Genomic DNA, 26,060 nt, shown 5'->3' with positions numbered 1-26,060 from the left:
ATCAATACCACAAAGATCAGTACTAGGACCTTTATTGTTTGTTATATACATAAATGGTTAATAGCGAAGAAGGTGGCTGTAGGTTACAGGAAAATATAGATGGGTAGACCAGTGGCAGATGATATAACACTACTAAGTGCGAGGTAATGCACTTTGGAAGAAGAAACATGATGAGGGAATATTTAATGAATACCAGAACACTGGGTGGCTTAGAGGAACAGAGGGATCTTGATTAATTATTCACTGTTCTCTGAAATTAGCATGGCACATCAATAGGATAGTTAGGAAGGTATATGGGACACTTGCTTTCATCAGTTACAGCAGTGAGTATAAACAGTAAGGATGTAATGTTAGAGTTGTACAGAATGTTGGTCAGGCCACAACTCGGGTACTGTGTGTAGTTCCGGTTGCCTCACAGGAAGGATGTCATAGCACTGGGAAGGGGTACAGAGAACGTTCTCCATGATGTTATTATCATAGAATCCCTACAGTGCAGAAATAGGCCCTTTGGCCCAACACGTCCACACCGACACTTGGAGCATCCCACTCAGACCCATATCCCTATAACCTACCTATTTTACACATCCCTGAACAATATGGGCAATTTAGCACAGCCAATCCACCTAACCTGCACATCTTTGGACAATGGGAGGAAACTGGAGCACGTGGAGGAAACCCACACAAATACGGGGAGAACGTGCAAACTCCACACAGACAGTTCCCTGAGGCTGGAATCAAACCCAAGTCCTTGGTACTGTGAGGCAGCAGTGCTAACCATTGAGCCTTCAGGCAACTGTCTGTGTGGAGTTTGCACGTTCTCCCCGTTGTCTGGGATAGAGAAATTGAGGTACAAGGAGAGACTAGACAGACTTAGAGATTGTTTTCTCTAGAGCAGAGAAGACGCAGGGCAGACACAATTGAGGTGTATAAAATGATAAGGTATGGATAGGGTGAATAGAGATCAGCTGTTCCTAGTGGGTAAGGATAAGGGATTTAGGGTAAGGAGAGGGGATTTAACAAAAGTGTTTTCACTTAGCAGGTGGTAGGAATCTGGAATGCATTTTCTGGTAAGGTAATGGTAACGGAAACCTTATAAGCTTTAAGAGCTGTGGTGAGTGTAACAAGGCTGCATTTGACCGAATGTGGCATCAAGGAACCCCAGCAAAACTGGAATCAATAGGTATTGAGGGTGAATTCTCTAGTGGTTAGAGTCATACCTGACACACAGGAAGATTGTCTTTGACCTCCAATATTCATCAGCCCAACTCCAGGATATCTCTACAGGAGTTCCTCAGGGTAGTACCCTAGGTCCAACCATCTTCAGCTGCTTCATCAACAACCTTCCCTCCATCAGATCAGAAATGGTGATGTTTGCTGATGATTGCACAATGTTCAGCCCCTTTAGCAAGCCCTCAGATACAGCAACAGCTCATGTTCAAATGAAATAAGAATTGGACAATATCCAGGCACGGGCTGTCAAGTGGCCATGACCGTTTTCAATCAGAGACAATCCAAGCACTGCCTTTTGACTTTCAATGGTATTACCATCACTGAATCCTACACTATCAATATCCTGGGCACTATAGTTGACCGGAAACTCAACTAGGCTCACTATATAAGCACAGTGGCTACAACAGCAGGTTATAGAGTAGAAATACTGTGGCAAATAACTCATCTGCTGACTCCCAAAGCCTGTCCACCATCTACAAGGCACAAGCCAGAGTTATGACAGAATATTTCCCATGGGGAATGAGTGCAGCTCCAATAACACTCAAAAAGCTTGACAACTTCCAGGAAAAAGCAGCCCTCTTCATTGGCACCACATCTACAGACACCCACTCCCTCCACCATTGATGCTCAGTAGCAGCAGTGTGAACTATCAACAAGATACACTGCAGAAATTCATCCAAGATCCTCGGACAGCATCTTCTAAACCCACAATCACTTCCATCTAGAAGGACAAAGGCAGTAGATACATGGAGAACACCATCACCTGCACGCTGTCCTCCAAGCTGCTCAGCATCATGACTTGGAAATATATTGCTGTTCCTTCACTATTGAACATAGAACATAGAACATAGAACAGTACAGCACAGAACAGGCCCTTCAGCCCACAATGTTGTGCCGACCATTGATCCTCATGTATGCACCCTCAAATTTCTGTGACCATATGCATGTCCAGCAGTCTCTTAAATGACCCCAATGACCTTGCTTCCACAACTGCTGCTGGCAACGCATTCCATGCTCTCACAACTCTCTGCGTAAAGAACCTGCCTCTGACATCCCCTCTATACTTTCCACCAACCAGCTTAAAACTATGACCCCTCGTGCTAGCCATTTCTGCCCTGGGAAATAGTCTCTGGCTATCAACTCTATCTATGCCTCTCATTATCTTGTATACCTCAATTAGGTCCCCTCTCCTCCTCCTTTTCTCCAATGAAAAGAGACCGAGTTCAGTCAACCTCGCTTCATAAGATAAGCCCTCCAGTCCAGGCAGCATCCTGGTAAACCTCCTCTGAACCCTCTCCAAAGCATCCACATCTTTCCTATAATAGGGCGCCCAGAACTGGACGCAGTATTCCAAGTGCGGTCTAACCAAAGTTTTATAGAGCTGCAACAAGATCTCACGACTCTTAAACTCAATCCCCCTGTTAATGAAAGCCAAAACACCATATGCTTTCTTAACAACCCTGTCCACTTGGGTGGCCATTTTAAGGGATCTATGTATCTGCACACCAAGATCCCTCTGTTCCTCCACGCTGCCAAGAATCCTATCCTTAATCCTGTACTCAGCTTTCAAATTCGACCTTCCAAAATGCATCACCTCGCATTTATCCAGGTTGAACTCCATCTGCCACCTCTCAGCCCATCTCTGCATCCTGTCAATGTCCCGCTGCAGCCTACAACAGCCCTCTACACTGTCAACGACACCTCCGACCTTTGTGTCGTCTGCAAACTTGCTGACCCATCCTTCAATTCCCTCGTCCAAGTCATTAATAAAAATTACAAACAGTAGAGGCCCAAGGACAGAGCCCTGTGGAACCCCACTCACCACTGACTTCCAGGCAGAATATTTTCCTTCTACTACCACTCGCTGTCTTCTGTTGGCCAGCCAATTCTGTATCCAAGCAGCTAAGTTCCCCTGTATCCCATTCCTCCTGACCTTCTGAATGAGCCTTCCATGGGGAACCTTATCAAATGCCTTACTGAAGTCCATATACACCACATCCACAGCTCGACCCTCATCAACCTTTCTAGTCACATCCTCAAAAAACTCGATAAGGTTTGTAAGGCATGACCTACCCCTCACAAAGCTGGGTCAAATTCCTAGAATTATCTCCAAGAGCATTTTGGGGCCCACCTATAGCACATGGACTGCAACAGTTCAAGAAAGCAGCTCACCAGCACCTTCTCAAGCCAAACTGAAATGGGCAATAAATACTGGCCGGCCAGCAACATTCATGTCCCATGAGTGAATACAATAAAAGCTGGTGCAACAAACAAAAGCCCTGTTGAGGTTGTGTTTTGAGTATGTTGTCTGTGGAGATGGTTTCACTGGGATCTTGCTCTTGTTCCCGTAGTGCTGTCATTGTTTCCCTTGGAAGTGGTAAGCCTACTGATGTAAATATGGCAGTGACATCAAACAATATCATGGTCTCCTCATTGTCTTTCCTTATGTCCTTGATGGAGCTGAGGAATTCTTGGGCTGTGTGGATTGACTTGTTGACTAGGTACCTGAATCTACTTTGTAGTTTCTTGGCTAATCTGTGTGATGGCGTACCTGGTAGGGAGAGAATGGGTCTAAGGGGTACTTCCGGTTTGTGCACTTTCGTGAGGCCATAGAATTGGGGTGAGTTGGTTTCTTTGGGTTTCATACTTAGGTCTGCTTTGTTGATCTGTCCTATCTGTTTAGGTCTTTTTAGCGTATAGAGGATTTTGTTGCCTTGTTGTGGTGTTGGGTCAGTTTGTACTGGCTGGTATATGTTTTCATCAGTGAGCAGTGCCTGGCCTTGGAGATGTAGACCCTTTTATTTCAGTATTACTATCATGCACCCTTTGTCTGCGGGTAGTATTGTGATGTTCTTGTCCTTCTTCAGTCCTTCCAGGGCCTGTCTTTCCTGTGTGTTGAGTTCGCTCCTTTTTGTTAGTGTCAGGACTACTGTCTGTCTTAGTTTGTTGTGTTTCTTCATTGATATTGTTGGTCCTTAGCGTGGCTTCCAGTGTCACTAGGAATTCTGGTTTGTTGATGCCCCTGTTGTTGTAGCTCAGTCCTTGGGTGAGAACGGCTTTTTCCATGTCTGTCAGTTTCTTGTCGGAGAGGTTTCTTATCCATGTGTCTGTTCTGTTGTTGTTCTTGTGGGTAAGTGTGGCTAGGTTGTCTTGAAGGGTCTGTCAACATCAACGCCCACAATCTGAGCTACAAACCTCCAAAACCTTAGAAACAAAAGTCCATAAACAGAATAAATGTAATACTACGAGGTGAAGAAAAAACCTCCAGTGACCATACACTTCCAAACGAAGGGAAAGCACAACTGGGAGGGAAAGTATAAGGTGCTACGAAGCTTCCCAGTGCTGTAGCATCAAATGACTTTTTGGGGGAAAATACTATCCTATAAGCATTGAAGAATGCATTCTCTGCAGGAAAATTGGCCGTTTGAGAAAGATGCGCTCAATTAAAATCTTTACTTACACAATTTCAAAACAAAGTCTTCACATGTAATGAAGAATCTCTGTCAGAAGACGAACAAAAATATTTCCTTGATAAGATCATTGACCCCAGCCATGCACTCTGGAATACAGATATGTGTGTTTACAGACATTTCAGGAACTTTAATCTAGGTACTGGAATCAGTATAACTATCTCATCTGTCAATGAAATGTAACTGCTAATATATTGCCAGCAGCTATCCTATGAATGTATATAAATATGAACTAGGATCAGGAGTAGGAAATTTAGTCCCTCAAGCCTGCTCCACCATACTGGCCTCAAGTTACCTGCCCACTCTCCATAACCCTTCAAGCCTTTGCTAATTAAAAACCTGTCGATGTCCTCCTTAAATTTACTCAAATCCTGGCATCCACTTCATTCTGGGGTAGTGAATTCCACAGATTCACAACCCTTTGGAAGAAATAATTTCTCCTCATACCTGATTTATTTTAACTACCCCTTAACCTAAATCTCATTCTAGATTATCCCACATGAGGAAATATCTGCCCTACATCAACTTTGTCAATCCCCTATAATATCTTGCATGCCTCAACTAGATTTTCTTTCATTGTTCTGAATTCTAGTGAGTATAGACCTGAACTGCTCAATCTCTTCATAAGATAATTCCTGAACTCTAGAATCAATCCAGTGAAGCTCCTCTGAATTACCATCAATGCAACTACATCCCTTCTCAATTAAGAGAACCAATATTGCATGCATGCTCTAGGCGTGGTGCTTCATACAGTTGTAGCCACACTTCCCTACCATTATACTCTATTCCTTTAGAAAAAAATTACCAAAATTCCGTTTGCCTTCCCTATTATGAGCTGAACCTTTGGACTAATTTTCAGTGAATCATGCACAAGGGCAACCATCTTCTCTCAACAGAAATTCAGCCACAGGATCCATGAGGAATCATACTAAATGTCAGAAGAAAATTACAGGCAACACCCCAGTGGACAGGAAATCTGTTATTGTAGACATTCTATGGTATGCAAAATCAGGACTTCTCTTCTTTAAGTGGAAGAGATTGTACAGATGTCAAACTCTTTAGTATCGTAAAGTTAATCAATCAGCATGATTTCAGGAATTGCTTCAGAAATGACCTTGTGAAACTATTTACTTATTTGAGAAGGCTTAAAACTAAATGTAGCATTATTTTGTGAGGTGATATCTAACCTGTACTGTCTATTCACAACTAGAAAGATACTGTCCCCACTTATAAAACAGGTCCAAATTCAGCTGGAAGAAATGATTAAGATGAGAGTTGTCTTTCTTATCATTAAGTCTACATAGAAGTGCTCTGAACTGCTTTTGGTTCTTAAACCTAACTGAATTCTTCACATCTGTCAACTTAAGTCAATGTAAGGCCACAACTGGAGAAATTCACCTGATTCTTCAGTAAACAAAAATTGGTGAAATTGGCATTGGTGATCACAAGTTTGGTGAAATTGTCACCAAAAAATGCTGCATTCACAAAATTGGATGAAAACAGTAACTTTTGGCAGGATGTTTGGATGAGAAGTCAAAATTACTGAATTTCCTTGTTCCATTTGGGAAATTTTGTTTTAAGTGTTTGCTGTACAGTATAATATTGGTGCTGTGTTATTTCTAGAGAACAATGTTTAACATTTTATAAGGCCTTAAAGGAATGATATATCAAATAGACAATATCCTAATCCTCAATTAATCTGTTGAAGAACATGACCCAATGATTAGTGTGATTTTGAACTACGCTATACAAGGCCCAAAACTTACTAAAAAGTGTGAATTCCTCATAATGTTCATTCATTTTCAAGAGCACCTTGTTAGTCACAAGGCCATAATGGCAGATCCTCAAAAGACTGCCAAAATTTCAAAACAATTGAGTCCAAGTTATTGAATTATCAATATAACAGTCGAAGAAATCTCCAGCATTATGTTAGAATGCACATCTGGAAAAGGCATTTCAAAAGACCAAGGAGATGCTGCTTTCAACAGTTTCATTATAACCCCTTACCACTGACAAGAATTGCAGCTAAAGCTTCATCTACAATGTTAGGTATCGGGCACCAGTTTACTACGCGTCTCAGAGATTGTCTGACATTGTACCCATTGTCAAAGTCGTAGAATGAGTCTCTTAGTCACATAGGCTTGCAGAAAGTTCTCAGGTTATACGATTGGCTTAAAAGTCAGCACAGAGACAACCACAAACCCTGAGTTTCTTTGCTTGATGAGAAAGACCTCTCTAGAATGTCCTGGTTAACATTGATGTGTTTCACTTACAAAATGATATATGGCCAGGGAAAGCTGCAAATGACAGTGTATATATGTCTAGAACCATGCTGACCATTGTCCATAACAGGAAATCAACCTCATTCTGCATGCAAGGTTGGAAACAGCAATGCCCCAGTGGTATGGAGACATAGGACTTGCTTATGCGCACAAACCCGCTTTACTATTGTGATAGAGATAGTAGGAACTGCAGATGCTGGAGAATCTGAGATAACAAGGTATAGAGCTGGATGAACACAGCAGGCCAAGCAGCATCAGAGGAGCAGGAAGGCTGATGTTCAGGGCCTAGACCATTTTCCAGAAAAAAATCTGAAGAAGGGTCTAGGCCGGATATGTCAGCCTTCTTGCTGCTCTGACGCTGCTTGGACTGCTGTGTTCATCCAGTTCTACACCTTGTTACCTTTTACTATTGTGATAATTTGTTGGTGACTTGCGATTCTGGTCTCTCACTCCAGCCAGCAATCTCAGAAAAAGTACACCAGGGCCATATGGGTATCATAAATTGTATAGCATGAGTTCATTTGTCTGTGGGGTGGTTGAGAATATCAGGATCTACGGAAGAAACTATCTGTCAAATGCACAGACCTATGTATCATACAGTAAAGGATACATAATATGCAGAAAAGGGGGGCTAAGAACATAGTAAGAAAAGGGAAAATTTCTATAGGTACCTATAGAAGAAATATTGACCCAAGACAAATGTGGGCCCATCACGGGTAGAGTCAGAAGAATGTATATTAGTGAAGCTAAGTAATTACTCTATTTCTGTTTTCACTGAGGAGCTTTCTCAGAATTATACTTTCAAATCAGTAGGGAGAATGAGTTGCTAGACTAACCACATACAACAGTACCTTGGTACAAATTGTTTCTGACAAATGTGTAACAAGTAGTAAATAAGCCCATGTTCTGGGCATCTGCCTCGGATTGGTTGCAAACTGCTTTGCACCACATAAGAACTATTTGGAGTGGTCTTATCAGAAATAAAGTTTCAGCCTTTTTATCCTCAACACTTTACTATTTTCACTTTAAAGTTCTTGTTCAGTTGGCATGGCTATATTTGGTTTCCTTCTGGCAAACCTTTGCTTCTGCCTTGTTGTAATTTCTTTAGGTAATGTCACTTTAAGAGATCCTTAAACAAACTGCTAACAGTTCACATTTTTTTCAGCCTGAACTCCTTAAACTCTTTGTGAAGCCTTCTGTTTCTGCAGCTTTCTCTGACTGATATTAAGGTACTCAAGACATATATATACACACACACATATATGGCCAAATAATTCTAGCCTTGACCTTATAGCCTTCAAATGCCTTATGTCTACAAAATCATGAGGAGTATAGACAGGGTGGATAGCAGACTACAAAATCATGAGGGGTATAGACAGAGTGGATAGCAAGAAGCTTTTTCCCCCCAGAGTGGGGGACTCAATTACTAGGGGTCATGAGTTCAAAGTGAGCGGAGGAAAGTTTAAGGGAAATATGTGTGGAAAGTTCTTTACGCAGAGGGCGGTGGCTGCCTGGAACGCGTTGCCAGCGGAGATGCAGACTTTAGCGTCTTTTACGGTATATCTGTACAGGTACATGGATGGGCGGGGAGCAAATGGATACAGGCCCTTAGAAAATAAATGACAGGTTAGACAGAGGATTTCAATCGGCGCAGGCTTGGAGGGCCGAAGGGCCTGTTCCTGTGCTGTAATTTTCTTTGTTCTTTGTTATCCCTTGTGGTCAGCCTGAAAATAAAGGATTGTTTTTCCATTTAGGATAAGAGATTTGGGGAAGAATATTAGCCTACTTATGTGCATTTTTTTGATCTTCTAAAAGAGCGGCACGGTGGCTCAGTGGTTTGCACTGCAGCCTCAGTGCCTGGGACCCAGGTGCAATTCCAGCCTCGGGCAACTGTGTGTGCAGTTTGCACATTCTCCCCATGTCTGCATGGGTTTCCTCCGGGTGCTCCAGTTTCCTCCCACAGTCCAAAGATGTGCAGGCTAAGTGGATCAGCCATGCTAAATTGCCCATAGTGTTCAGGGGTGTGTGGGTTATAGGGGGATGTGTCTGGGTGGGATGCCTCAAGGAGCAGTGTGGACTTGTTGGGCCGAAGGGTCTGTTTCCACACTGTAGGGAATCTACCCTAATTTTTAAAAAAAAAGAGCTTTTCTTGCAACTCTCCAATTGGCAACCTTTTGATGTACTTTCTGAAAGCTCATTGCAAAAGCCAGCTCAGAAGTATGTTAACACTGCTTTTGTTCTGATCTATCACGTAGCATTATACAGAGAAGGTTTTCTGAAAGTTGATAACACTAAAACTTGTAGCATTTTTTGATATTTTATATTTGAGATCCTGCAATTTTGTTCTTATAAAGAATGTAAAGGCATACTTCAGCACAAATACAGGCAGAAGTAACAAAGAGACTTATCTGATAATTGTTTACTTACTATCTTCTTCATCCTAAGAATGAAAAGAGAAAAGTGTGTTGTCAGAGAACATTCTTGAAATTCAACTTCCACAAATAGCAAAATAAGTAAAAATGTAGAATCAGACATATGATTTTAATTTCTTCCAGTAAACAATAAACACTTTTACTCTACACTTACGTCAAGTCTTCTGTCCGGTATACTTGGTCTGATAAACAAAAAAAAACAAATATGAATATTCCTTTCAATTGGGTTGAACTTACTTCTCTGAAAGGGGATATTCCAAAACAGATTTCTTTTTCATCAGTGGTGTCTGAGTTTTCACTTTATCCAGCTTTGACTCAATGGTAGCTAGTTGAAATCACTGAAGACATGGTTTAACTGTTTTAACCCAATTAACACAGTCAGTGCAATCCACACTTCAAGATCACGATACTAATTGTCTTTAATATTCCTTATTAGTCATGTATGTGGTCGACTTTTAACTGTCATCACTACTTACTCAGTTTAAGGGCGATTAGGAGTATGCGATAAACACCAGCCTTGCAAATGATACATATTAATGAAACTGTTGCACTAGTAGCATTCACATTAATCTACATGAGTGTATGTGCAATAATGTAAATTAGATGTTATTGAAATCAATATCCTGCTTAACAACTATTTAATATTTTCATTGATACAAATGATATAACTCAATCTGGTGAAGTGCTGTTTGATGTCTTACACAAACACATAGCATCTACAAGCTGGTTTGTTGTTCCGCAGAGGTTTCATTACCGTGCTTGGTCACATCCTCCATGCAGCCTCTGAAGCGTCGGTGTGTTTTCCCATCTGGCTTTTAAACTCTGGGCTCCATTGCGATGGATTGCCTCATTTCTGGATTTCCCACTTAGTGGAATATATATATGGGGTCCAGTTTAATGTGTTTTTTAATAGCCTGCTTCGTGGAGTGCTATGCTTCCAGAATTCTCGTGTTTGTCTCTGTCCCAGGATCTTGGTGTAGGCCCAGTCAAAGTCGTGATTCTCCTTGTCCATGTGGATTGAGATGAGTAAGCATTGGTCGTATCTTTCTGTAGCCAGTGGTGTTCATGTACTCTTGTTGTTAGTTTCGTTCATATTTGTCCAATGTAGTGTTTCTCGCAGTCTCTGCAGGGGATCTTGTAGATGACATTGGTCCTGTCCAAGGCAGGGAGTGGGTCTTTAGTTTGGGTGGGCACTTTTCATAGGGTTGATGTGGGTTTGTGTGCCATTCTGATGCCCAGTGGTCGTAGAAATCTTGTGGTGAGTTCTGATGTGTTCCTGATGTAGAGTAGTGTGATGAGTGTGTTGGGACGTGTAGAATCTTTCTGATGCTGTTTGTGTAGGAATCTCCTGACCCAGTTCTTTGGATATCTATTATCCTTGAAAGAGGTATTCCTCCTCCTCTTGGCATGGATCCACGTTTCTGCAGTGTGTTGTTGCCCTTTTAAGCAGTGTTCGCTCACAGCTTTGTTTGTGTATGCTGGGATGGTTACTATTGAAGTTCAATAGCTGGTCTGTGTGTGCGGCTTTTCAGTGTACTTTTGTTTGCAGTTCCACATTTGTCTTGCACTCTACCATGACGTCCAGGAGTGGGAATTGTTTGTTCTTCGCCTTCTCTCTGAATTTTATTCTGGTAAGTGTGTTGTTTATGAGTTTGTGTATCTCTTCTAATTTGGTCCATTTAATGATGACAAAGGTGTAGCCTACATAGCATATCCTTAGTTTAGGTTGGGTTTGTGGAAAGGTAGTCCTTTCCAGTCTTTGCATCACTGCTTCTGCTATGAGTCCAGAGATCGCCTATGTCCGCAAATCCAACCTAAACTATGGATACCCAATGTAGGCTACACCTTTGTCATCAATAAACAGACCAAATTAGAAGAGATGCAAGACAAATGGGAACTGCAAACAAAAGTACACCGAAAAGCCACACACACAGACCAGGTATTGAGCTTCAATAGTAACCATCCCAGCACACACAAAGCTGCGAGCGAACACTACTTAAAAGGGCAACAACACACTGCAGAAACATGGATCTATGCCAAGAGGAGGAGGAATAACTCTTTCAAGGATAATGGATATCCAAAGAACTGAGTCAGGAGATTTCTACACAAACAGCATCAGAAAGATTCTACACGTCCCAACACAGTCATCACACTACTCTACATCAGGAACACGTCAGAACTCACCAGAAGACTTCTACGGCCACTGGGCCTCAGAATGGCACACAAACCCACACTGACCCTATGAAAAGGGCTCACCCAAACTAAAGACCCACTCCCTGCCATGGTCAGGACCAATGTCATCGACAAGATCCCCTGCAGAGACCACGAGAAACACTACATTGGACAAATATGAAGGAAACTAACAACAAGAGTACATGAACACCACTGGCTACAGAAAGATACGACCAATACTCACTCATCTCAATCTACATGGACAAGGAGAATCACGACTTTGACTGGGACTACACCAAGATCCTGGGACAGGCTAGACAGAGACAAACACGAGAATTCTGGAAGCACGACACTCCACGAAGCAGGCCTTTAATAAACACATTAAAAACTTAACCCCATATACATTCCACTATGGGGGAAACCCGGAAGTGAGGCAATCCATTGCAATGGAGCCCAGCATTTAAAAGCCAGATGGGAAAACACACCAATGCTTCATCAGAGGCTGCACTGAGGATGTGACCAAACACAGTGACGAAATGTCTGCGGAACAACAATCCAGCTTGGCGAGCCAACCAACCTCAACGCCCACAACCCAAGCTACAAATCTACTCCAAAACCTTAGAGACATAGCATCTACATCCTGCTAATGCAAGCCCAGCAATATTGAATTTTCAGCTACACCACTGCCTAAGCTGAAAGTGATCCATTAGGTAACAAGAATTTGGATGGATGTGAATAAGTTTTTCATGGAGTCACGGAGCTTTATACCAAGTACAGATAGGACAAATTGTTCCGCTGTGTGATTACTACTGTTGTCAGAGTTACAACACATTTGATGGAGAGGGCCTCAGTGAACTCTTTCTGCACACTTGTACATTCAATTTCCCACTCTACCCACTCCCACAACTAGAATATTGTATTTGTCTCAGAGGAAGTTCAATCTCAGACAAATCAATTTCAATCAGTTCATTGAAATTGTTGCTGCAATAACAACCCCATTTGGTGAACATTTTGTCCATCTCATATCATCCCATACAGCTTTAATAAACAGATTATGCATAAAACAATTGATTCAAAGCTGAGGGAGGAAAACCCTACATGTAATATTTTCTAATCAGTTTGTTCAGGGATGTTATTACAAACCTCTGGAGAAGCTGGGACAGATGCAGCGCCCCTAAAACCCAGCACTTTTTAAAACCTATTTTTCTAATCAATCTGAGATAGTGGGAACTGCAGATGCTGGAGAATCCAAGATAATAAAATGTGAAGCTGGATGAACACAGCAGGCCAAGCAGCATCTCAGGAGCACAAAAGCTGACGTTTCGGGCCTAGACCCTTCATCGGAGAGGGAGATGGGGTGAGGGTTCTGGAATAAATAGGGAGAGAGGGGGAGGCAGACCGAAGATGGAGAGAAAAGAAGATAGGTGGAGAGGGTATAGGTGGGGAGGTGGGGAGGGGATAGGTCAGTCCAGGGAAGACGGACAGGTCAAGGAGATGGGATGAGGTTAGTAGGTAGATGGGGGTGCGGCTTGGGATGGGAGGAAGGGATGGGTGAGAGGAAGAACAGGTTAGGGAGGCAGAGACAGGTTGGACTGGTTTGGGGATGCAGTGGGTGGAGGGGGAGAGCTGGGCTGGTTGTGTGGTGCAGTGGGGGGAGGGGACGAACTGGGCTGGTTTAGGGATGCGGTGGGGGAAGGGAAGATTTTGAAACTGGTGAAGTCCACATTGATACCATTAGGCTGCAGGGTTCCCAGGCGGAATATGAGTTGCTGTTCCTGCAACCTTCGGGTGGCATCATTGTGGCACTGCAGGAGGCCCATGATGGACATGTCATCTAAAGAATGGGAGGGGGAGTGGAAATGGTTTGCGACTGGGAGGTGCAGTTGTTTGTTGCGAACTGAGCGGAGGTGTTCTGCAAAGCGGTCCCCAAGCCTCAATCTGTTTGACCACTGCACCACAAGAGGGCTTACCTAAATGTTAGATCCTCCCTTTTGGGGATTTGAACCCAGTCATCTGGCATGGCAGGCAGGGAAGACTAACATCTATGCTATCAAGGCCCCTAAGGCTAACTGTTGAAGCTTTAAAGTCATGCACAGGAACGATTAGCATAAAACACAAAATTTAAATAGAGACGCTAATGAGCATCATCTGTTTTCTGTTAACTCATGATTTACCCTTAAAGGAACCTGCATGCCTAGCATTGTCACAACATATAGTCCATCACATAACACCTCACTCTGCCCAAACCCCAACACACCAATGTCCCAAGCTGTTAAGGTTCAGGAAATGACCATGAGCTCATACCTTGGAGATGTTTGCCTCCGACCCAACGATGAATTATTTCTCTCCACTGGCACAGTTGGTTTTGGCATCCTAGTGGAAGGGTCTGATCTGTTGCCAAATGGAGGTCTATAGATATTGAAAATAAACAGCTGATTTTTTTTTGTGCAGTGAAGGAGAATTCATCAAAGCAACACAGAGACAGGAATTTCCAAGTACAGCTATTATTATGAGCTTGGTTCAGTAGTGCCTCAGTCATTCAAGCTCCATTGCAGGACTTGATTGCAAAACTGACTGACACTTCATCACAATACTGAAGGAGTGCAGCACTCTCAGACATGCTATCATTTGGGTGAGATATTAGAGCAAGACCCTGCCTGCCCATTTAGATGGTTGCAAAAAGATCATAAAGTAGTATTTGAAAAAAAAGTTAAGGGTTTTCCTGGATAACATTTGTCAACCTTAGTCAAAGCTGATTAAAAATTTATTTCTTGTATTGCTGTCTGTGGGATCTCTATGTTTGTCTGCAGTGTTTAGTTATCACACTTCAAAAGTACGCTGAGAAAAATACTTTATAAATTCAATTTTTTTCTTGAGTCATAGAGACCAGGAAATTTCCAAGAATTACTTCCAATATGTGCTGATTTGAATTTGATTGTAACTGGAGATGATGAGACTCACCTTAATGTTTCTCAGACAGTGAATGCTCATAACAATCAATGAAGATCTCTACTTCTGATCACCATTTCCACACTTGGCTGGTGAATGAAGACCATGAAGATGCACTTCAATGGTGATCCTTACAGTAGGATAGCACACTTATTGCGAAGGGTGCCTATATCAGGGCAAGGTATGAATGTCCAGTAAATCCTTTCATAGTTACAGTCTTAGGACCAAATCTACGATATAGGGCTTGAAACATTAGTCATGTAGATCACTTTGATACTTTTTTTTAATTTCAGTATTTCAGGACAAAATCTGCTGAATTCCTGATGTATTTATAGTTTGTAAGCATGGCTTGTGCTTCAGCTATTCTGGGAAAATCCTTTCATTGTTGAAAAATATTTGGATACGTTTGACAAATAAAATGATTTGTAAAGTGCGGCAACTCTTTGTCAACATCTTTTCAGTTAATAGGCTGAAAGAATAGTCTGACCATCTTTTTATCCCTTTATTATTTCATGGGATGTGGGCACCGCTGGCGAGACTAGCATTTGTTGCACATCCCTAATTACCCCTAAATCAAGTGTTTTGCTAGGCCATTACAGAGGGGACTTAAGTGTCACCCAGCATTGTTGTGGGCCTAGATTCACATGTAGGCAGGACCAGTCAAAGTTGGCAGATATCCTTCCCTTGAGGACATTAGTGAACCAAATGGGTTTTTACAACAAGACTGACAGTTGGTATGATCTCCATCATGTGACTAGCCTTAGATTCTGGATTTATTAACTGAATTCAAATTCCCGCTATGGTAGAATTTAAAGTTGTGTGCCCAGAGCATTGACTTATGAGTTTTGGTTAACTAGTCCAGTGACAGTACCACAATGCCACCCTCTTTTCTTTTAAAGTGATAGGACAGCCCAAGGAGATTTTTTATCAAAGGAAGATAAATATTAGAATTGAAATGAATATGTTTTTTTTTACCAGCTTGAAGTTGGGTTTCCTTTATACAATTTATCAAGTTCGCTAAGGCTGAGTTTACTTGATCTTCTCATTCACCAGCTAGGACAAATGGTCAGTATCTCTTGTTGCAGATGATACAAAGATAGATGGAGGGACAAGTAGTATTGAGGAGATGGAAGGATGCAGTAGGATTTAGACAAGTTAGGAGAATGGGGAAAAAAGTGGCACGTGGGATACTACATGGGAAAGTGTGAGTTCATGCACTTGGTAGGAATTATAGTGGCATGGACTATTTTCTAAATGGGGTGAAAAATAGAAATCTGGAGTGCAAAGGGACTTGGGAGTCCTACTCCAGGATTCTTTTAAGGGAAACTTGCAGATTAAGTCGGTAGTTAGGAAGGCAAATAAACAATGTTGGTATTTATTTCAAGAGGACTACAATGTAAATGCAGGAATGTACTTCTGAGGTTTTAAAAGACTCTGGTCAGATCACATTTAGAGTATTGTGAGCAATTTTGGGCCCCATACCTCAGGAAGGATGAAATGGCACTGGTACGGGTCTGGAGGATGTTCATGAGAATGATCTCAGGAATGAAAGGCTTAACATATGAGGAACATTTAAGGACACTGGTTCTATACTCAATGGTATTCAGAAGGATGAGGTGGGATCTAATTGAAACTTACAGAACACTGAACGGTCTCGATGGAGTGGATGCTGGGAAGATGTTTCCATTAACAGGAGAAATTTGGACACAAGAGGACAGCTTTAGAGTAAAGGGAAGTCCATTTAGAACAGATGAGGAGAAGCTTCTTCAGCTAGACAGTGATGAGTCTGTGGAATTCATTGCCACAGAAGGCTGTGGAGACCAGGTCATTGAGTATATTTAAGACAGAGATAGATAGGTTCTTGATTGTCAAGGGGATCAAAGGTTAAAAGGATAAAGCAGGAGAATGAGGTTGGTAAACTTATGAGCCATGGTTGAATGGTGAAGCAGACTCAATGGGCTGAATGGCCTAATTTCTGCTCCTATGTTTCAAGGTTATCCTATTTGCTTTTCCCCTTGAAAAAAGAGTTCAATTTCTGTTGCACCTTTCACATCCTCACCTCACGCCAAAGTGCTTCATTGCCAATTAAAAGCTTTGGAACTGCAGTTTGGAAACTTGGGAAATTATTTGCACAAAGCGAGTTCCCACAGAGACAATGGCAAGGTATTAACACTCCTACTCCTTTCAAGGGATCTTTTATATTTAAATGAGAGAGAGGGGCAGATGGGGTTTTGGTTCAGTGCCTCATTTGAAAGCTCAGAAATCATACATCTTCATGTTGAAGCCGGCACCTCCACATCATAAGAAAGCCAGCACCCCCAATGGTACAATGCCCCATTAGAATTGCACACACTGTGAGCCTAGATTAAAATCTAATGCAAGAAGTGGGCTCTGAGCCCACTGTTAACAATTACTCTCTCATCCAGTTGTCTTTTGGAGGCTCCAGGTAATATGCAATAGTGCTTCCATTTTTGAGATGGTGGAAAATATATTGGAGAACATAATCTTGAGCTGATTTGAGTTCATGGCTTATAGTCTAGATAAACTGTGATCTCAATCACTGTTTCACCCACTCCCAAAGGTAGTTCACTATAAAACCTCCCACACTGACCATTCTAAATAAGAAGTAAAAACACCTAATTCCCATTCATATAAATGACTGTATTTCAATGGCTGCAACCAAAACTCAAGTTTACAGAAGGCGTCAAGCTAGGCAGGGAGAGGTTCATGAATTAAAGAACACAAAGTATGGAACAATGACAACTGACAAGTTTGATGCAAGAAGAAAGTATTGGGTAACAAAAAAAGTTATACTGAAATGACTGATGATGAATTTGAGAGCTTGAAGTTTCATAAAATTCCGATGTCGACACTCAATCATCTATTATCAGGCATTAGCTTATTGAACAATGGTTACTAGCTAAACAAGAGAGGAAAATAGAAGTATGTAGAAGTCATATTTGAACTATACAATGTTCTGGTCAGACCACACATTGTGCACATGGACACCACAGGAGATATTCAACTCTTCGACTAATTCTGAACATCAGTAAATCGATTTGTGAGGAATTACTAAAAAAGCTGGGCTTTATAGATTTCACAGGCACAGATTTCACCAGGGTTTCTGCGGTTAACGTTTGAGGATAGGGTGAATAAATTTTGCTTGTATTCCTTGTATAAAGAATGAGGGATGATCTGATCAAAATCTTCATGGAACTTTGGAATGGTTAAAGCAGAAAAGGCAGTGATTTGTCCCTTTGTGATACTGCTGGCTTTCTGTAAGGACAACTCAGTGAGTTCCACTCCCTCACCCAAAGTCCTAGGAATGTTTCCTCTTTCAGTGCTCATGAGGCAGATGGAGAGAAACTCTCTCATCAGGTGAAGGATATCAGAATGAAAGGGGTCTGACTTTAAAATAAAGCAAAGAGTGATGTCGGAAGTATATTTCTCAGGCAAAATGCAGGAAATCAGGAACTCTATCCGATGTGGTACTGGATCAAAAGGAAGTTTTCAAGCCTGGAATTGATAGAATTTTGTCAGATTAGGGTATGGAACAATAGTGGGTAAACAGAGCTGGACTGTAAATGTGCCATGACCTAACTGAAAAGACAGAACAGTTCCAAGTGGCTGAATGGCATTCCCCTGTTCCTGCAAAAGGAAGTGTTTGTCAGTAGCCTCATGCACTTTTCTCTGCTTTGTTCCAACTGGAAGGCGAAATGGTGACCTGTGCCTGGGGAGTATGTGAGCTACAGTAAGTAACCGAAACCTGCATTCTCAGGGTCACATCGGCCCCTGTTGACCAGTGCTCTGACAGGAGAGAAAAAGAGAGTATTCAAGTGAAGAAGTAGTTCTGAAATATTGCTTACCTGGGTGGTCCAGGCATGGCAGGCTGAGGAAACAGAAAAACACAAGGATGATGAGAAGACAGTCTAGATGCATATGATAAAATATTTAACACAGAAGGTGCTGATCAAACTGAATTTACATTGTGAAGTACTCAGCTGTACATACGAGTAACTGAGTTCTCTTCCTTGTATTTTTCTTTGCTCAAACTCTTGTTGCTTGATGGATGGGACAACTGTGAAATAGACTTGCTAGTGAATATTTGAGAGGTGGTCAATTTTACTCCAGTGTTTTTTTCTTGTGGGGCACTGATACTCTCCTGCTCCTCCTGGCACCCACAAAGGAAAGTGTAAAATAACAGACTTTCCGAGTCCCAGATCTCTCCAGGCTGAGCAGTGGGAGATGGGGGAGAAAGGGAAGAGCGCCACTCCCAAGTGATTAGAATTATAACCCGAGCATGCAATATCATCAAAAATCTCAGCATCAGCAAATGCCCGGGGAATCTATGCAACTTCTGGCAATCAAAAGGAACTTTAACTCCCTACCCAAGCAGAAAGGGTTAAACCATTCTTCCTTCAGCAAAGTGACAGCAAGTTACTTCGTAGAAAATGAGCTGATGACTTGGAAATAGTCAGACAAAATAGCTAAACTCCTGAAATATGGGACTTGAACTTCTGAGCCCTTACATCATCATCACGCATTTGATATCTTTGCTACCGTCTGATCCTGGATTCCCCACCTCAACATGTAACTTTGGATTTCACTCATATTAGCCACACCGATTATCATCAGAGCTCTCAAGTGTTCAACACAATCAATTGGACACCATCAGTGACTTGTCCCTCTTTTCATTTTTTGTTCCTACTTCTAAGCTTTTGCTGACTTGTTTCTTTTTTGGATCAGAGTCTGTCCCAGTGGATTTTGGAATCAGTTGATTTTGTTTTAATTTTGATTCCTGGCATCACATTGGCTGAATGCTCCAGGCATGTCTTATTTGGATTCGATATTCCCACCATAATGCGCACCTCCGCTGGTCCCCACCATTCCAAACTGTTGTGTCAACTGAGGGCTTTCCCATTTTTCTGGTGTTGTGTGTGTGCAACAGATTGAAATCAAATTAGCTAGAGGTCCAGCTCTCTAATGACACAACAGAAAGTGAGTCTCATGGTTCTTGATGTTAGAGCATCTGTAGCCAAATTCTGCACATTGTTTCTTTGTCTTTTCTAATTAAGGCAAATAAAAAATATTTACTGCTTATATGTAGTTAATATTAGTGAGAAGGTGCTTATTATTTAGAAAAATAGTTTAGGAATCAACCTGTTTTGAAGAAGTTATATGTTTTTCTGCTTTGCACTTAATTTATTTTATAAATGCAAAACATACCTTATGTTAATTCAATAATAAACAGGTTCACCTCTGAAACACACAAACAATGAAAGGGAGACTAAGGGAGGTGTTCAGTCAGATAATGGAATGAAACGTCCTCTTACCTTTTCTGGAAATGGAGATTTCTTCACTGAAAGGAAACAATTCATAAATAAGAGGTATTAAAATTCCTTAAGAGAATCAAGTGAGTGACATGCGGCTCAGTAGTTAGCACTGCTACCTCACAGTTTCAGGGACCCTGGTTGGATTCCACCCTTGGATAACTGACTGTGTGCAGTTTGCATATTCACCTCATGGGTCTGCATGGATTTCCTCCAGGTGTGCCAGTTTCCTTGCAAAGACCAAAGGCTAGGCAGTTTGGCCATGCTAAATTGTCCATAGTGTCCAGTGATATGCAGGCTGGGTAGATCAGCCATGGAGAATGTAGGGTTACAGGTATGCGGACGGGATGGTTTCGGAAGGTTGGTGTGGATATGGTTGGGCCAAATGGCCTGCTTCTATGCTGTAGGGATTCTATGAAGTTACAGACCATAGAGAGACGATGATCAGAGAACAGACAAATAGAAATTACTGCAAAGTGTGATAATGAAGCATGTATTATGCGTACATTTTCCTTGCTTGTTCAAAGAAAAGAAACCAGAATTCACATCAATCATTTCCAAATCTTATGTCACCATTATAATGATAACTATCTAATTCTCCTTTGACAGCCACAATGGGGTACTGGCTAGCATTGATGCCTCACAGTTCCAGGGAACTGGGTTCAATTCCAGCCTTGGATGACTGTCCGTGTGGAGTTTTCAGATTCTCCCTGAGTCTGGATGGGTTTCTGCTGGGTGTTCTGGTTTCCTCCCACAGTCCAAAGATGTACAGGTTAGGTGAGTTGGATTGGCCATGCTAAGTTTCCCTGTAGTGTCTAAGGAAGTGCAGGTGGATTAGCCATGGTTAAACGTGGGGTTAGGGGAATATAGTGGGGAGTTGGGTCTGGCTGGGATGCTCTTTGGAGTGCTGGTGCGGACACAGTGGGTCAAATAGCCTCTTTCACACTGTAGGGATTCTATGAATCTATTAATCTGCTCCAGCACCCTGTATTCTCACATGCCACATTAAAAATTCTACAACTTTTTTTTTCTATTCACCTGTAATCAGTGTCTTCTGACTTTTGACTCTTCAGCCAACAGTCACAATTTCTCCCTCTCCAGCCCCCTCATGATATTGAAACTTCATTAAAACTCTTGTAATCCTTTTTTAAGGAAATCTGTCCCAGGGACTTAGGTCCATGCCTGTAATCATGTTCCCACACTTGTGAATTTAGTCACAGACCTACTTCCTGGTTACTGAGATTTTGTTGATCTTTTGTGACATGTGTCTATTTATTTCAGATCCCCCAGGATCACACCTTGCTGTGTTAAGTTTCTCCAATGATTGAGGGACCTTAGTCTCCTGCTCAGCCTCTGTGTGGCCACTGGTTTGCCAGTTTTTGCAGCGTTATGATGATTTGGCACAGACCTTGCTCATGTCTCCAGGGAAGAGTGCAGGGAAGTGGAGTTGAAATGCCCATCAGCCATGATTTTAATGGTGGAGTGGGCTTGATGGGCCGAATGGCCTTACTTCCACTTCTATGTCTTATGGTCTTATAGTCTCACAGCACATCTGAGCCTCCAGTCATCTTGGAAAACTCTTGCCTTGTACCAAGCTACCAATCTGCTGGAAGGTGTGGTAGTTAGCATGCAATAACATCCCCATGTTAAAGAAATCACACCCATGCACCTCTGAATTAGAACCTGGAATGTCAGCATCTTCATGGTTACCCACAACAGAGACAGACCCAAATGTCACAGGCCAACAAAGACAGACCCCAGGGTCACGCTCTTACACAGATGACTTGAGAATCATACCTTAACAGGGGCAGACCCCCAGGATCACACCTCAATAAAGCAGATCTCCAAGATCATACCACAAGAGAGACAGATCCCCAGGATCACATCCTAAGGGATGCAAACTCCAGGATCACACTCCAACATAGATTAGGAATTCAGATGGTCTCCAGTTAGCAAGGCAACACCCTCTCCCAATCCCTGGGTGACATATCCATCCTGGGCCTCCTCCAGTGTCACATTGACGCCATCCGGAAACTGGAATAGCAGCACGTCATATTCCACCTTGGGAGCCTACAACCCAATGGTCTCAATGTGGACTTTACTAGTTTTAAAATCTCCCCACCCTCGGCCTCATCCCATGACCAACTCTCCCTCTCATGCCCGCCTCCTTGACCTGTCCATCTTCTCTCCCGCCTATCCACTCCTCCCACCCCACTGACCAATCCCAACCACTACCTGCTACTTGCACTCATGAATCACCATCCCACCTACCTCCCGCAGCCCCACCCCTCCTCTGTCTATTTATTTCAGAGCTCACTTCCCACTCTGCCATTTCTGGAGAAGGGTCCCGACCTGTAGTGTCAGCTTTCTTGCTCCTCTGATGCTGCCTGGCCTGCTGTGTTCCTCCAGCTCCACTCTGTGTTATCAATATACCATTTGTTTTCCTACTTGCTTGCTACATCTGCCTGTCTATTTTTTTGACTGGTGCACAATGGCACCCAGATCTCTCGCACATCCACATTTCCCAATTTTTCACCATTTAAACAATATTCAACTATTTAAATTGTGAATTATTAGTTGAGACATGATGTACAGGAGAGGACCAACTGAAATATTAAAGTATGTCTATCTATGGGAGGACTTTCAAAAAGCAGAACAACATATCGGGGTGGACTCTACCATCAAAAATAAGCCTGTTTAATACTTCTGCGACGCTCACTGAGGTGCGTGACTCATGACTGTGAGCCTCCCCCTCATGAAGTGTCAATATGCCGCTCTTGTTAGTGCAAATGCTCCAACACTGAAACCACCAAGGAATTCTACACTGGTCTTGACTAATTCCTTGCCTAAATGTCAGCAGGTGACAAACTAATCCTCCTTGGAGATTTCAATGCTGTAGTCGAGAAAGGCATAAATCTCTGGAAGTAGTGAAAAGCAAGGAAACGGTAGGGGAAGCAAACTCTAATGGAGCTCTCCTCCTGATGACATATTGGAGCATAACCTTGTCGTAACTAATATTCAGTTTCAGCAGTGAGCGCAGGGCAAAACCTCATGGCAATATCCATGGTTTAAGCACTGGCACCTATTCAACTTGAGCCAAACAAAACATAGAGTTGTCCACTTCACTTACAACATGACAGGCACTTCAACACCTTAACTGATCAACCATCTCCATTTGCCTGGCACCCAAACAGCCGATGCCACAGAATCAATGCTGCAAACAAATTAATGTTGAAAGCCTCAAAGATCCTAAGAAGGCAGCTGTTCTCAGTCACTGCCTTACTGTCAATGTCTCAACATCCACTCACTGGAAACTATGAGGTTGCCTGTCAAATTGGTCAACTGTAAAGTCCAACATGACAAGCAGTTGCAAAAGGGTTGCTGATATTGCGATCAGGAAATATCGTGACTGGTTTCATCAAAATGACTGAGAGATACAGGATAGAATTAAACACAAGCACAAAGCTTTCAGTGACAGAAAGTTTATCCACAGGTTAAGAAAAAAGCAGGTGGCTGATACAACACGAACCCAGTGCTCATGATTATATTCAAGAAGGGAGACAAAACCAATTGCAGTAACTGAGATGATAAAATGTGAGGCTGGATGAACACAGCAGGCCAAGCAGCATCTCAGGAGCACAAAAGCTGACGTTTCGGGCCTAGTCCCTTCATCAGAGAGGGGGATGGGGTGAGGGTTCTGGAATAAATAGGGAGAGAGGGGGAGGTGGACCGAAGATGGAGAGAAAAGAAGATAGGTGAAGAGAGTATAGGTGGGGAGGTAGGGAGGGGATAGGTCAGTCCAGGGAAGACGGACAAGGAGGTGGGATGAGGTTAGTAGGTAGGAGATGGGGGTGCGGCTTGGGGTGGGAGGAAGGGATGGGTGGGAGGAAGAACAGGTTAGGGAGGCAGAGACAGGTTGGACTGGTTTGGAGATGCAGTGGGTGGAGGGGAAGAGCTGGGCTGGTTGTGTGGTGCAGTGGGGGGAGGGGACGAACTGGGCTGGTTTAGGGATGCGGTGGGGGAAGGGGAGATTTTGAAGCTCGAGAAGTCCACATTGATACCATTAGGCTGCAGGGTTCCCAAGCGGAATATGAGTTGCTGTTCCTGCAACCTTCTGGTGGCATCATTGTGGCACTGCAGGAGGCCCATGATGGACATGTCATCTAAACAATGGGAGGGGGAGTGGAAATGGTTTGCGACTGGGAGGTGCAGTTGTTTGTTGTGAACCGAGCGGAGGTGTTCTGCAAAGCGGTCCCCAAGCCTCCGCTTGGTTTCCCCAATGTAGAGGTAGCCACACCGGCTACAGTGGATGCAGTATACCACATTGGCAGATGTGCAGGTGAACCTCTGCTTAATGTGGAATGTCATCTTGGGGCCTGGGATAGGAGTGAGGGAGGAGGTGTGGGGGCAAGTGTAGCATTTCCTGCAGTTGCAGGGGAAGGTGCCGGGTGTGGTGTGGTTGGAGGGCAGTGTGGAGCGAACAAGGGAGCCACGGAGAGAGTGGTCTCTCTGGAAAGCAGACAGGGGTGAGGATGGAAAAATGTCTTGGGTGGTGGGGTCGGATTGTAGATGGTGGAAGTGTCGGAGGATGATGCGTTGTATCCGGAGGTTGGTGGGGTAGTGTGTGAGAACGAGGGGGGTCCTCTTGGGGCGGTTGTGGCGGGGGCAGGGTGTGAGGGATGTGTTGCGGGAAATGCGGGAGACGCGGTCAAGGACGTTCTCGATCACTGTGGGGGGAAAGTTGCGGTCCTTGAAGAACTTGGACATCTGGGATGTGCGGGAGTGGAATGTCTTATCGTGGGAGCAGATGCTGACTGAGGACGAACGGTCAGTCCTTAGTAAGGGGCTCACCTTTGTCCCCCTACAACCACAGATCAACGAATACCAGTCACGATTGGACATAGAGCAGTTTTTCCGCTGCCTTCGCCTCCACGCCTACTTCTTCAACCGCGAGCACAACCCTCCCTCCACTGACCCCTTCACCCGCTTCCAACACAAGTCCTCTTCCTGGACACCACCCCCAGGCCTCCTACCTTCCCTCGACCTCTTCATCTCCAACTGCCGTCGAGACATTAACCGCCTCAACCTCTCCACCCCTCTCACCCACTCCAACCTCTCCCCTGCAGAACGAGCAGCCCTCCGCTCCCACCCCAACCTCACCATCAAACCCGCAGACAAGGGTGGCGCAGTGGTAGTGTGGCGCACTGACCTCTACATCGCCGAGGCCAGACGCCAACTCTCCGACACCATCTCCTACCGCCCCCTCGATCATGACCCCACACCCGAGCACCAAACCATCATCTCCAACACCATTCATGACCTCATCACCTCAGGGGACCTCCCACCCACAGCCTCCAACCTCATTGTTCCCCAACCCCGCACAGCCCGTTTCTATCACCTTCCCAAAATCCACAAATCTGCCTGCCCTGGTCGACCCATCGTCTCAGCCTGCTCCTGCCCCACCGAACTCATCTCCACCTATCTGGACTCCAATTTCTCCCCTTTGGTCCAGGAACTCCCTACCTACTTCTGTGACACCACCCACGCCCTCCACCTCCTCCAGGACTTCCAATTCCCTGGCCCCCAACACCTCATTTTCACCATGGACGTCCAGTCCCTATACACCTGCATTCTGCATGGAGATGGCCTCAAGGCCCTCCGCTTCTTCCTGTCCCGCAGGCCCGACCAGTCCCCCTCCACCGACACCCTCATCCGCCTAGCCGAACTCGTCCTCACCCTCAACAACTTCTCTTTTGACTCCTCCCACTTCCTACAGACTAAGGGGGTGGCCATGGGAACCCGCATGGGCCCCAGCTATGCCTGCCTCTTTGTAGGTTACGTGGAACAGTCCCTCTTCTGCACCTAAACAGGCCCCAAACCCCACCTCTTCCTCCGGTACATTGATGACCGTATCGGCGCCGCCTCTTGCTCCCCAGAGGAGCTCGAACAGTTCATCCACTTCACCAACACCTTCCACCCCACCCTTCAGTTCACCTGGGCCATCTCCAGCACATCCCTCACCTTCCTGGATCTCTCAGTCTCCATCTCAGGCAACCAGCTTGTAACTGATGCCCATTTCAAGCCCACCGAATCCCACAGCTACCTAAAATACACCTCCTCCCACCCACCCACCTGCAAAAATTCCGTCCCCTATTCCCAATTCCTCTGCCTCCGCCGCATCTGCTCCCACGATAA

General features: G+C 43.7%; 1 protein-coding gene across 1 annotated transcript in view; it reads right to left on the bottom strand.

Annotated features, from left to right (window-relative positions):
• The window catches only part of lcp2a (lymphocyte cytosolic protein 2a), a 167,257-nt gene that overhangs the window by 28,885 nt on the left and 112,312 nt on the right, over positions 1 to 26,060 (bottom strand). The window contains exons 11-15 of the mRNA XM_048543731.2: positions 19,869 to 19,894; positions 18,402 to 18,424; positions 13,891 to 13,995; positions 9,569 to 9,596; positions 9,410 to 9,422 (exon numbers count right to left, since the gene is read on the bottom strand). Of these exons, the coding sequence (XP_048399688.2) occupies positions 9,410 to 9,422; positions 9,569 to 9,596; positions 13,891 to 13,995; positions 18,402 to 18,424; positions 19,869 to 19,894 (195 nt within the window). The remainder of the gene's footprint in view (positions 1 to 9,409; positions 9,423 to 9,568; positions 9,597 to 13,890; positions 13,996 to 18,401; positions 18,425 to 19,868; positions 19,895 to 26,060) is intronic.

This window comes from Stegostoma tigrinum, chromosome 13 (genome assembly GCF_030684315.1).
Source record: "Stegostoma tigrinum isolate sSteTig4 chromosome 13, sSteTig4.hap1, whole genome shotgun sequence".
NCBI classification, from domain to species: domain Eukaryota; kingdom Metazoa; phylum Chordata; class Chondrichthyes; order Orectolobiformes; family Stegostomatidae; genus Stegostoma; species Stegostoma tigrinum.
Note: the sequence above shows the minus strand (reverse complement) of the source record. Positions and strands in the feature narration are given on the sequence as shown.